The 12,945-nt window shown below is 39.2% G+C and overlaps 1 protein-coding gene across 1 annotated transcript; it reads right to left on the reverse strand.

The window, feature by feature from the left end:
- Positions 1-1,692: 1,692 nt before the first annotated feature.
- LOC137290628 (probable methylcrotonoyl-CoA carboxylase beta chain, mitochondrial) lies at positions 1,693-12,796 on the reverse strand. The gene is made up of 11 exons (XM_067821694.1): positions 12,242-12,796; positions 11,675-11,853; positions 8,490-8,561; positions 7,682-7,860; positions 6,948-7,137; positions 6,739-6,830; positions 6,175-6,323; positions 5,507-5,628; positions 5,278-5,373; positions 4,272-4,418; positions 1,693-4,128 (listed from the first exon to the last, which is right to left on the reverse strand). The coding sequence occupies exons 1-11, from the start codon at positions 12,708-12,710 to the stop codon at positions 4,051-4,053; spliced, it is 1,773 nt and encodes a 590-aa protein (XP_067677795.1). The 5' UTR covers positions 12,711-12,796; the 3' UTR covers positions 1,693-4,050.
- Between the last annotated feature and the right edge of the window lie 149 nt (positions 12,797-12,945).

Consider the following 12,945-nt stretch of genomic DNA (forward strand, 5'->3'; position numbering starts at 1 on the left):
AATTGTGCCATGTCAACACAGGAAGCCGTCTGCTCAGACAAGGGTGATAACTCTTGACGTAATGAGCTGCCTTCTAACCCTTCAAGAGTTGTCTCCCTTATTTAGTATGCTTAGTGCATAGTGAAAGCCCTTTTTCCAATCTTAGCATCATTAGAAAAAAACCCAAAGATTTTCTCAATAATTTCTGGGAACACTGTATGTACGGTCCAAAGATGCCAATACCTACATGATCGTAAGGTTATATTACAGTAACAGGGGTACGTCAGTCGCAGCAGACGACAGCTTTGTGAAACGGGATCGTGCAGGGCCTAGATTTTTTAAGCTCTGTTAGCGCTAAGATAGTCGTAAGTGTCATACATTAACATTAACTTACGACTATCTTAGCGCTAAGAGAGCTTCGAAAATCTAGGCCCTAGATCGTTTCAGTATAGACGCTGTGGGATCATCAAGTAAGTGCTTGATAAGGTTACTATCTGTTGTACTGAAACTAAAAATTGATGGATTAAAGAAATTGGGAGTCAAATATCTTTAAAAACATTCATGATGAAATGTAAAGTAAGACAGGAATCGTGGTAGACCTAATTGTCTAGCCCTGGCATAATGACATCACAGTACTAACCTGGGGGGAGGTAGTCCTATGGTTTTATCTGTTTTTAGCGATATTCCAGCAATATTTACCAAAGACACTAGAAATGGGCTTCACATACTGTACCCATGGCCGTTTTCACCTCAACTGGTTGTAGTCAAACGTGCCACTGGACGAAAGGGTCAAAGTTGAAAAAGTCAAAAGGGCCAAAGGAAATTGAAAAAGGCTCACAGAAAGTCAAAAGGGCCATAGGTCTGGCAAAAATGACTCTGTTTAAACCTCTTGTAAGCATTACAGGAACAGTTGTATGGTTGACTATGCTCATAACATAAACACTTAACCTCTACTGTTAATCTTGTTTAGATTACTGGCTACTTGTAATCATTACACAAACAGTTGTACAGTAAAAGGTAAACACGTAATCACTCTGAGATGTTTTGAATAAACACCACTCTGATGTATTTACGATGTTCAGGATTAGAGCTACTGCAACAACATGTAATGAATTTCTTTTAATTTTCTGAAAGGTGAACCCTTTAGACTTACGTCTATGGCCCTTTTGACCTTTCAATTTTGGCCCTTTTTGTCATATGGCCCTTTTGACCTGTTCCTCCAACAGAGTAGCCACGATCACCATTCGTGGTAGTCCAAGGGACACAACTCTGCTTGGGGAACTGGCTTCTTAGACAACTACAACATGATGCAATGTTCGAAGAACAAGACAGTCTTAAAATATTCAATGACTGATCAGCGGTGATGATACACAATCATCTAATCATAAAGTAGAGAGTGGGTGAGATTAGTTTTATGTTGCACTCAGCAATACTCTAGTTACAGGTGGTGGTCTGTAAAGAAACAAGTCTGGACTAGACAATCCAGTGTTTAACAGCATGAGCATCGATCTACGCAAGTGGGACACAATAATTATATGTGTCAAACACTTCAATGAGCCTGACCACCTGATCCCATTAGTTGTTCCAAGACAACAAGCATGGGTTACTGAACATCAGCTCTTACCGGTATCTCCACTGGTGTAAATAAAGCATAAGGTCCTGATGTCCATCCTGGATACCAACAAAACAAAACAAAACAAAACAAAACAAAACTTCATTGAATTATTTATTTGTAAAATGTTACAATGTATGTATGTAGGAATATGTTCCATATACAAATCTGAACACAGTCAGCAACTGGCCAGAAATTCTGCTGCAACATGAAAGGAATGAATAACTTGTATCAGTCTAAGTAAATTTAGTCTCAGTACATTTTGTTACACTCCACAACTGAGTGTAACAAAACCTAGTAGGAGGTCGCATCAGGTAACCTTTGAGACTGACCTGTACGAAAAGTACTGAGACCAAGTTTACTTAGTCTGTATCTTGCATTGTCTTATTTATTGTTTCGTTGAACTAATCATGACATTTACTTCCATATTTATGTTTGTGAAGAAGAGACAATGTATATGTGTAGGAAGACATAACAAGGTAAGGGCTCTTACTAACAATCCTGCCATTAATGTACAAGTAACATAGTGAGTGAGTGAGTGAGTGACTTTAGTTTTACACGGCACTCTACAATATTCAAGCTTTATGGCTATGTTCTGTACTTAATCAAGTGTCGATGAGACAACCCACTGATTAAAAGCATGAGCATCAGTCTTCCTAACTGGGAAATGATGACATGTCGACCAAGTCAGCAAGCCTGACCACCTGATCCCTTAGTCGCCTCTTATGACATGCATGAGTTCCTGAAGATCAATTCTAACCAGGATCTTCACAGGTTGATACATAGTACTGGTAGTCATGGTAACCATGGCATCAAAAGAAGCTTCATGCCGCTGTCATGCATACCACATGTCTCTAGCACTGGAAACTGGAATCATCAGTTACTTTTTCCATATCAAGATGTAACTACATTTATGTCTTTGGTTAAGACGTAAATTAAACAATAATATATTTTCTGTCTTTCCTAAAATACATCACAAATCTAATAAGTTAAAGGTTTGGATAACGAAAATCTATAAATCAATGCATTGTGATTCAAACCAGGGCAATATCTTTAATCTTCCCATGGAAGCAATAGGCACATGAGGTATTAACTGTGTTACACATATTTTCTTTGCTAGCTTCATTTGATGGTTTTGCCTCCACTAATGATAAATTTATTTAACAATAACATGGCTGCCCTCATACACAAGCATCATCAATCATGAAATTAGAACCTCATGTGTAAACAAAATCACCTTTAACTAAATATGTGTCAAATGTGAGTGAGTGAGTGAGTTTAGTTTTACGCCGCACTCAGCAATATTACAGCTATATGGCGGCGGTCTGTAAATAATTGAGTCTGGACCAAACAATCCAGTGATCAACAACATGAGCATCGATCTGCGCAATTGGGAACCGATGACATGTGTCAACCAAGTCAGCGAGTCTGACCACCCGATCCCGTTAGTCGCCTCTTACGACAAGCTGAGTCGCCTTTTATGGCCAGAAACCAGGTCGTCTAAGGTCATAATTCCGTTTTATGGTTGCTGAAGGCCTATTCTACCCCGGGACCTTCACAGGTCTGTGTCAAATGTCTTCACTATTACTGATTCTAGCTCTGCACGCAATTTCCATTTTTTGTATTTGCCCACATATTCCACAGGGAATAGAAAACAATGCCAGTTTTGCCCTGGGAGTGTGGTGTCGTGACTGGCCTTCGTTACATATTGTCAAACCTGAGTCATGAGTACATACACATGTATGTCAATACTTAATTTAGCTGGTTTTCTGTGAACTGGCCAAGTGGCCAAGATTTTGTTGTCATTGTCCAGTTTGTGTCTGACTGGAATGACTACTTTGGCATTTTGTGTTGCCAGCCCAAATATTTGCAAAAGATAATATTTGGAAACTCAAAACACCCTCAAACAAGAATTAACAAACATGTACAAATATTGTAGACAAACGTATCATGCATAAATTCAAGATGCAATGTTAAAATACAAATAAAAAATCTTTACGAACTTACAATTTTGGACATAATGGATTGTTGCCAGATGGCACTTAGTTTAGAATCCTAAATTAAGTCATTATATAATTTTATCATTTTGGTCATGATGAGAGTCAGTGATAGCGGTGCTTTCTTTGCTGTCAATGTGATTCAAAAATTGGAATGATTCTTGAAATATTGCACCAATAGACACAATTCATTAGTTATCAATACAATATTTCTAAACTTTATGAAATGTCAACCACTCATGTCTCATAGTATTGCTGTACTGATTCACCACTGTACAGATGCATGTAGTGCAGTGTTGTCAAATTCAGACTGAAAGCCACTTCATCTGTATCAACAATGATCTGGGAAAATGTTTAATTCCTATTTGGGCATTGACATCTGATGCTGACTTGACGGTGGCAAATCTGGATAAAGCCATATACACATGAAGTAGATTGTATCATATTGCTACACAAGTGGTATCACATCCGCAAAACTGGGAACTTGGTGTCTTGTCGGGGCAAGTAGGCAGACACTATACTCAGACACTGGCTGACAACCTAAAACAGAGATGGGTACCACAATTGAGGTTAGGGTCTGTCTGTTGGTTTGTGTTAATTGTGCTTAGATATGATGAAAAAGTGTCAAAAACGTGAACAAATTAAAAAGAATGATTTTCAGGAAAATATTTAACAGTCCTTACTTTCCTGGTATCCTGTGGCAGGATGACTCCATCATCTAATACCCTTGTTGATGTGAACAGGGCAGACATGCTTCCTGTGAACACTTCACACAAGTCACTGGAAAGCTTTTCCACATCATCTATTTCTTCTGTTGCAGTTGCCTTTTCCTGGAAGAATGAGCTGTTGTCAGCAGCGTCTAAGTCAGATTCTAAGATTCTTCCTTATATTATTACTTATGTAAGATATTACTGCAGTTAGTTGGTCGAGAAGGGATAGCAGGGGTGGGGGTACTGGATTTTCACCTGAACAAGGGTATTGGCTACTCATCCAAATGAGGCTACTGACTACTTGCATGAGCTAAGCTACTGGCTACTCACACAAACAAGGCTACTTGCCTGGACAAGGCTACTGGCTATTCTCCTAATCAAGGCTCCTCGATACTCCCCAAGCAAGGCTACTGACTTACTACCTGAGCGGGGCTACTGGTTACTCACCCAAACGAGGCAACTGGCTACACCTGTTCAAGGCTACTGGCTACTCACCCAAATAGGCTACTGGTTATTCTCCCAAACACAGCTACTGACTCCTCACCTGAGCAAGGCTACTGACTTCTCCACCAAACAAGGTTACTGACTATTCACCCATATGAAGTTACCGGCTACTCACCTGATCAAGATATATAGGTAGCAAAATCTCTTAGCAGGTGGCAGCATTCTTTCATATTGCTGCTAATTCCTCACTCACAGTCACGTTTTTGGGGAAAGTAAAATAAAATCGGTAAGTTTACCAGTGAAAGTGCATGAGGAGATCTATCCTTTGAAAATGTATACTAATTAATGAACATGAGCAGTTTCACTAAAAAAATACTAAGTGGCAAGTTGTTGCTACTATGTGTTTTCTCAGGTAGCAAACTAAGATTTTGAATAGCAAATTTGCTACCTCAAAGTGTTAATTTCGAGCCCCAAAGGCTACTGGCTACTCACCTGATCAAGGCTACTGGCTACTCCACCCAATCAGGCTACTCACCTGAGCAAGGTTTCTGGCCAGAGTCTTGGGCTCCATTATGCCTGTCACAGCATTTGGCCAGGTGAAGAGAAAGTTTGGACTAACTGCTCGACCACCCTGTTCACGAACAGAAACATGCTAAAATATAAAAAAGACACAAACTGTAGAAAATGAAAACATTTTTAAAAACTTATTTTACGATAGGCACTGTTACCACCATTTGAAAACATGAATGCTAACACACACTCACCATTATGTAGTGAGTTGGTCCAACGCCATTGCCAACAATGACTGTAATCTTGGGCACTGACGCACAACTGACAGCTGAGAACATCTTGCCCTGTGCCTTGAGCTGCTCACTGATACCCAGACCTTGAACACAACACACAATTACTGTACATTACTGTAGTTAAACTGAATTTTGAAGAGCGAAAAACCCAACCTGTAGAAGGGGGTTGGCTCATCTATGGGTAAAACTTTTATCTAACGTTTATTTTTCTGGTGACCAGTCAGAAAACAACAGTGTATCATTTCACGTAAACAAACAACGAAAGCATGAACAGAACACATTATTAGGGAGGCAAAACCCAAACCTCCAATACTACATCTGTTCCCAGAGCTGTTCAGCTGACACATGCCATCATATCCCAATTACACAGATTTCATGCTCATTATGTTGATCACTGGATTGCCTGATTCAGACTCAATTACTTACAGATCAGTGCCATATAGCTGGAATATTGCTGAATGCAGTGTTGAACAACAAACAAACATGAATATAATATGAATATTATTGCAAGGAGTTAAAAGAGAGTACCTGAGCAGTGTACACCCATCAAGAAAAACACATACACACATAACTCATTCACCAAGTCCCTAACTCTGCTGTCATTCCTAAATTCCTCCTCCCTAACTCACCATCACTGTGAGGCAGCTCCTCTGGGTCTGTATTCTGTAAGAAGACTATAGGCACATGTCTCTCGGCACACAGCTGGACAAAGTGGCAACCTTTTACTGCTGCTTCAGTCGATAACCTTCCTTGGTTGGCAATGATACCAGTGAGATGCCTGTGAGAGAGTGAGTATGGCTTTAGTCTCTTTTAGCAATAATGCAGCATTATTATGGTGGGGGACAACACCAGAAATGGGCTTCACACATTGTACATCTGTGGGGAATAGAACCCAGGTCAACAGCATGACAAGCGAACACCTTAACCATGAGGCTACCACACAACAGGGATGCCTGTAGCCCCACACACAGTCACTATACTGAAAAAAACATGATGCGACATTGCCGTTTTTCATTGTACCTAATTCAGTCATTCCTAATTTTCTGCATATTAGATGTTACTCTTCAGCTGAAGTTACCACAAAAGCTTCTGAAAACAAGTCTGCAAAACACAGACAATGACCGAATGGGTCTGACAAATCAGCCCTGAATCAAGAACTGCCAGTGTTGAGAAGATGTTCCTGTTCAACTCACCCTTCAATGAATCCAAAGCCTGTTATCAATGTTTCTCCGTACATCTTTTTAAACTCTCGGAATCTGCTGCCATCAACTATTCTGCCAATAATCTGCAACAGACTTTCTTGAATTAATTAAGAGGAGATGCATGTTGCTGCCAAAAGTCATGTAGTTATCTCCTGAATACTGAATCAGGCTGATCATCAATAGACAGCAGGTGCCCCTACCTTGTGCATGTCAATAGACTTGTTGCCTGCCGCCACTAATCCCGCTAACTGGCTCGAGTCATACAGTGGCTGTTCTGGCTCCCTTGTCACACCAGATGCACACTCCACATTAAGGCTGGCAATTATATCTCTTCCCATTAAAAACGCTTCATTTTCATCTGCAGCAAAGTGATCTGTGCAGCCACTCACTCTAGGAGAAATCAAACCAACCATTAGTAACATGGCATGCTGGATGTTGAATGCAGGCTCACAGCTCATAACCAACAGTATGATGGTCTGTTTATAAAATGTAAGACAAAAGGAAAGTTGGTTAATATAGTGCTATATAACATGGGATAGTGTTGTATAACACGGATGCCTTTCTTGAGAGTGTCTTATTATGTGGACGTTGTGGCATATTCCACGGAATCTGCCTTAGACAATGACAGTTAACATGCAGATTGGTGATGTAGACTGAAGTCAAATTAATTCATAAATGTAAAATTTAATGGTGAATGAGTGTGTTTGAATTTATGTGGCTTTTAGCAATATGCCAACAATTTCACAGCAGGGGACACCAAAAATGTGCTTCGCACATTGTACCCATGTGGGGAATCGAACCCGGGTCTTCTGCTTGATGAACGAGAGTTTTAACCACTAGGTTACCCCACCATCCCTCCAAAATTCAGTGGAGATGAAAATAAGTTCAAAAGGCTTCAAACTGAGAACAGAGAAACGTGAAGACATCAACCTACTTGCAATGCAGAGTGGCGCCCCCAAGGTCCTCTGCTGTGATTATCTCCCCTGTGGCTGCCTGCACTAAGGGTGGACCACCAAGGAATATGGTGCCCATCTTGTGCACTATGACTGCTTCATCAGCCATGGTTGGGACATATGCTCCTCCAGCAGTACAGCTACCACACACTATAGCGACCTTGTAGAAAATAACCAGCTTGGGTATTACATGGGGACAGATTACAGGAGTTCTATCTCATGAAACAAATGTGTACCTTCCTGTTCACTTCATGAACATGAACCCTTCACTCATAGCACAAAGGTGACTGTAACTCTTGTACTTTAACACAGACTTGTATCATAATAACACTAAGATTGCGTTGCTGAATAAGTATTATCAACCACTGACAGACCAACTGAAAAGTGAAAACACATTTTTCGCAATCTTTTGAAATCTCTCCTGAAGATAAAAACAATCTTCCAATAATAAACATAATGATCACAATTCATGTTTTGGTCAGAACCTGTATCATGCAATCACTGGTTGTTAGTGCACTCACAAGATCATGTCTGGAAGGTATTCAATCTTTACTGCATCTCCACTCTTCGTCTGACGCATTAAAACGATGCTGTTATCCAACAATATTGTTACAGGCTACAATTCCCATATTCCCAGTTCCCATTCTCAAGCACATGTCCCCTGGCCATGAGACTCACAGACAGAAAGCAAGTAATTCAAGGGAGATAATCACAAAAAGTCAAAACTAGTTGCTGAAAGAGAAACAGGAAACCAAATTTCCATTACACTTGCCCATTTTGCAGCCTTACCTGGTGGATCTTCATGGAGGATAATACAGCTTCATTGTAGAATGTCTGCCCACCTGGATTAAATATCTCCGCCTGTAACACATTAAAGAAAACAGACATACATCAACACCATCTGTACAGACTGGAGGCATAGCTCTGAGAAAGGCAATATGTGGTGAAATGACATTTAACTTCCCTTATTAGGGGGCAATATTACAATACACTCAAGTCTTGTTAATCTGACATCATCCGTTTCACAGCAAACTGTCAGATTAACAAGATGTTTGACTATATAAATCAAACTAAGTTACATTTATTCAATTTGTTACCAACAAAAGCATCGGATAAAGACAATCGTCTGATAAAAGGAGGTGGGATTAACGAGACTTGACTGTACAGTGGAAGCTGTCTAAACCAGCACTCATCTTGACCGAAGAAATAATCTTGTTTAGACAGCATGCTGACACAGTTCCTTACACAATTACTGCACACACTGACTATAAAATGTGTCAAATCACTATCTTTAAGTACAAGTCTACAATACTAAACTAAGATTAAATTATCTTTGTCGGCTGTCTCCTCACCATGTGCTGGATTAGACACTACTGATTACCATATAGACACATATTTGCACAGCTCTTTTAATGCCAAAATCCAGATAGGACAGCTGCCTGGTTCCAAAGCATTTAAATGATGATAAATGTACTTGCCACGGATGTGACTGAGATGTTATGCAGGTGTTGACAACTTGCCAGCTTGGACAGCTTCACTGTATGCTGATGCTCATACACGTATATATACATATGTGTGGTGGTCAATGCTTGTACTTGTCCTGATTTATATCGTTATATAGTGCTATTCCACTCAGATACCAAGCAATATTTTCATATGAACAGCCCACTGAGAGTAAGTGAGTGGGTTGGTCTTTTTTGTCGCTGAACACCAGGCAGGAAGGAAGAAGAGCTTTATTCGGTATTTATGGCCACATGACCAAGAGTACAATTAAATGAGCATAATATAGCACATGGACAGGTGAACAAGTTTATACGGGTAGACATAGTTTCAGGTAAATTGCAATATTTTTTAGTAGTTTTACGTTCTTTGTTGCAAGCAACTTAGTAAACTTTGATCTGATTGGGGATATAATATAAAAATCAGGAATGTACATAGAACGTTGTTGTGAGTGAGTGAGTGAGTGAGTTGAGTTTTACGCCGCACTCAGCAATATTACAGCTATATGGCGGCGGTCTGTAAATAATCGAGTCTGGACCAGACAATCCAGTGATCAACAACATGAGCATCGATCTGCGCAATTGGGAACCGATGACATGCGTCAACCAAGTCAGCGAGCCTGACCACCCGATCCCATTAGTCGCCTCTTACGACAAGCTGAGTCGCTTTTTATGGCAAGCATGGGTTGCTGAAGGCCTATTCTACCCCGGGACCTTCACGGGTTACGTTGTTGTGAGTAAAATGGACAAACGAGCAAGAAATGATACTCATCTTGTATTAAATTACAGTTACATTTATCACATTTAATGGATTCAGAGTTTATCCTATTATAGCGACGGTGTTGAATTTTAAGTTTATGACTCATGCATCTGAATTAAAATAAAACACATAAAAGATCTTTTTTGTAACAAAACTCTGGTATATATTTTTCAGGTTCAAGTACAGAATTATATGATGAGTAATCATATAAGAATGACAAAGAAGTGATTTTTGCATACCAATTCTGGAAATCTATATCTTTACATCTCTGTTTAAAAACATTTATAAAACTTGTTATCTCCCCACAATCTTGCGATAACTACACAAAAGAAAATCCAGAATGAAATAAAAGTAAACGTACATGGGATACCCAATTGTGGCCACCACTGTCGTCATATCTTTTTAGCAGTACATAGCATGCCTTTGGGATGCGATAACTTTCCATATTCAGGAGTCTACACCAGTATTTTATACAACGGGTGAAATACTGCACACAAAGGTGGCTTCTACCCGTTTCACCGATTACAATATTAGACGATACATTTTTGCTAACATGAAGGTATCTTTTGAAATAATAGCCGTGCATTTTTTCAATGTTTGCACGATAAGTAAAACCCCATATTTCTGCACCATAAAGTGAAATTGGTGCAATTTTGCTATCAAATATAGTGGATGCCACAGACAAAGATATGCTTTGATATGTCTTGAATAGAGAAAAAATAGGAAATGAAGCCTTCCTAGCTTGTAAAGCTAATGTTTCACATGCTTTAAACCAGTACAGTTTCGATGTAAAGACAATGCCAAGATATTTATAATGAGGTAAAACATTCATGCTTGTACCATCATAAAACCATTTTTCGTTATTACGAAGGTAACCACCATTCCTGAAAACAATAATGCTGGATTTATCCAAGTTAACCTCTAGACCCCATTTGATACAGAATGAATTTAACGTATCCAGTTTTCTTTGTAGACCTATTACTGTGTCATCAATAAGAGTGACGTCGTCTGCAAATAACAGTAAAAGTACATCATTCATTCCATTTTTCTTGAATATTCCCCGTAGGCCACATGTATTCATTTCATCAACTAATTCATTAATAAAGAAAATGAATAGAACAGGACTTAGAATGCATCCTTGCCGTAGTCCCAATGATGTCGAAAATACGTCTGAGCGCACACTACCTATTTTCACACAAGCAGATACCTTATCATACATACTTTTTGAAATTTGTATTATTTTCCCATGTATACCTTTGGAGATAAGAGCATATCGAAGCTTGTTTCTGTCTACATAATCAAAAGCCTTCCGAAAGTCTATGAAAGCTGCATAAAACCGATGTTTGAACACCTGGCAGGGAAACAACAATAACCTTCCAGGCAGCTGTTGTTGTTCTATCCATGGGATCACAGAGCTGGTTATGGAAGAAAAGGAACCTCTTTGAAAGAACATACTGATCACAAGGTGCTACGCATGTAGTCCCAGAAATCAGTCCATGCTACAAAGTACTGTGAGTGAGTAAGTATGGTTTTACGCTGCTTTTAGCAATATTCAAACAATACCACAGCAGGGGACACTGGAAATGGTCTTCACACATTGTACCCATGTGGGGATGTGGAGTGACAAGCGAAGCATTAGGCTGCCCCATACGCATATACTGTCACACATTTTGCAGTACATAAACGCTTAGGTTTGTATCAAGACATCTATTTACCTGTAGTGGGAGAAATGCTCCCCCTGAATCAACAACATAGATGCATGGCAGTCTGTTCTGGTGAGCTATTTCTTGTGCCCTCAGCTGCTTCTTCAGTGTTACAGGATACACTGAACCACCTTTCACTGTAGCATCATTGGCCACAATCATGCAGTACCTGCCCATCACTCTGCCTATACCTATACACAGAAACATGCCAGTATATTGGGAAAAAAGATGAGTGATGAGGCAATGCATGGCTAATGTATGGCAATTTAACAAAATTCAGAATAATTTGTAAAAATACAAATTTACAAACTGACATCAATTAGATAATATATATAAATCACCCATGAGAGCATACTGCATTCTGGGATCACTACTCAGTGGTTAAGGTTCTACAGTTTTAATAATTTCAAATATTCATAAAGTATGTACATTTATATGAAACAGAAACTAAACGTATCATTTAAGATACATTTTGTCTGGGTTTGAGAGATGATGCTACACATTTGTGTCATTGCATGTACCTTAAGTGCATACATATATTGGTACCTGTATCAATAAATAATGGGCTACATTTCGTACCTGTAACCACTCCTGCTTTTGGAACATCACCATACTGCATTCCTAGACCTGCAACTGGGGACAGTTCAAGAAAGTCCTGTTCATTGTCTAACAATAACTTTAATCTATCTTGAACAAGCAGTTTCTTATTTCTTTTAGTGTGCCTCTCTATGGCTTTCTGTCCACCGCCCATTTGGGCTTTTTGTAACATTTCTAACAACATATTCTCTCTTTCCTTAGATGCAGCTATATTTTTAGAATAACTAGGTTGATTCACATCCACCTCGGCATCTAAAACTGGATAAGGCTTCATTTTATGTTGTTTTGCAGCTTGTGAATAAAGGTCTTTGCTATTAGAATGAAATTTAGCAGCCAGAGAGTAAGCGTTTTTGACATTGAAACAGTTTGACAAGCTTCCATGTGAAGACGGAGGCTGCAGCTTTGTTTTTGACAGCTTTATCAACATCGATGTCCTTTGAAAAGTGTTCATTTTGACGACAGTGGTATCCTTCTGATGAGACCAAAGGTTGTTGAAGGGGTATAACTCCTATCACGGCATGGAGGGTTACTAAAACTAAAGTAAAGTGTTTCTAAAACGAATTGCATGGTTTAGGGAAAAAGAACATAACACGTGCATCTTAAAAATACAACTATTAATATACTTACTATTATATTTGTATGTAAACAGAATTAAATCAACCTTCCAATATGATCAAAGATTGAAC

This window comes from Haliotis asinina, chromosome 7 (genome assembly GCF_037392515.1).
Source record: "Haliotis asinina isolate JCU_RB_2024 chromosome 7, JCU_Hal_asi_v2, whole genome shotgun sequence".
Lineage (NCBI taxonomy): Eukaryota > Metazoa > Mollusca > Gastropoda > Lepetellida > Haliotidae > Haliotis > Haliotis asinina.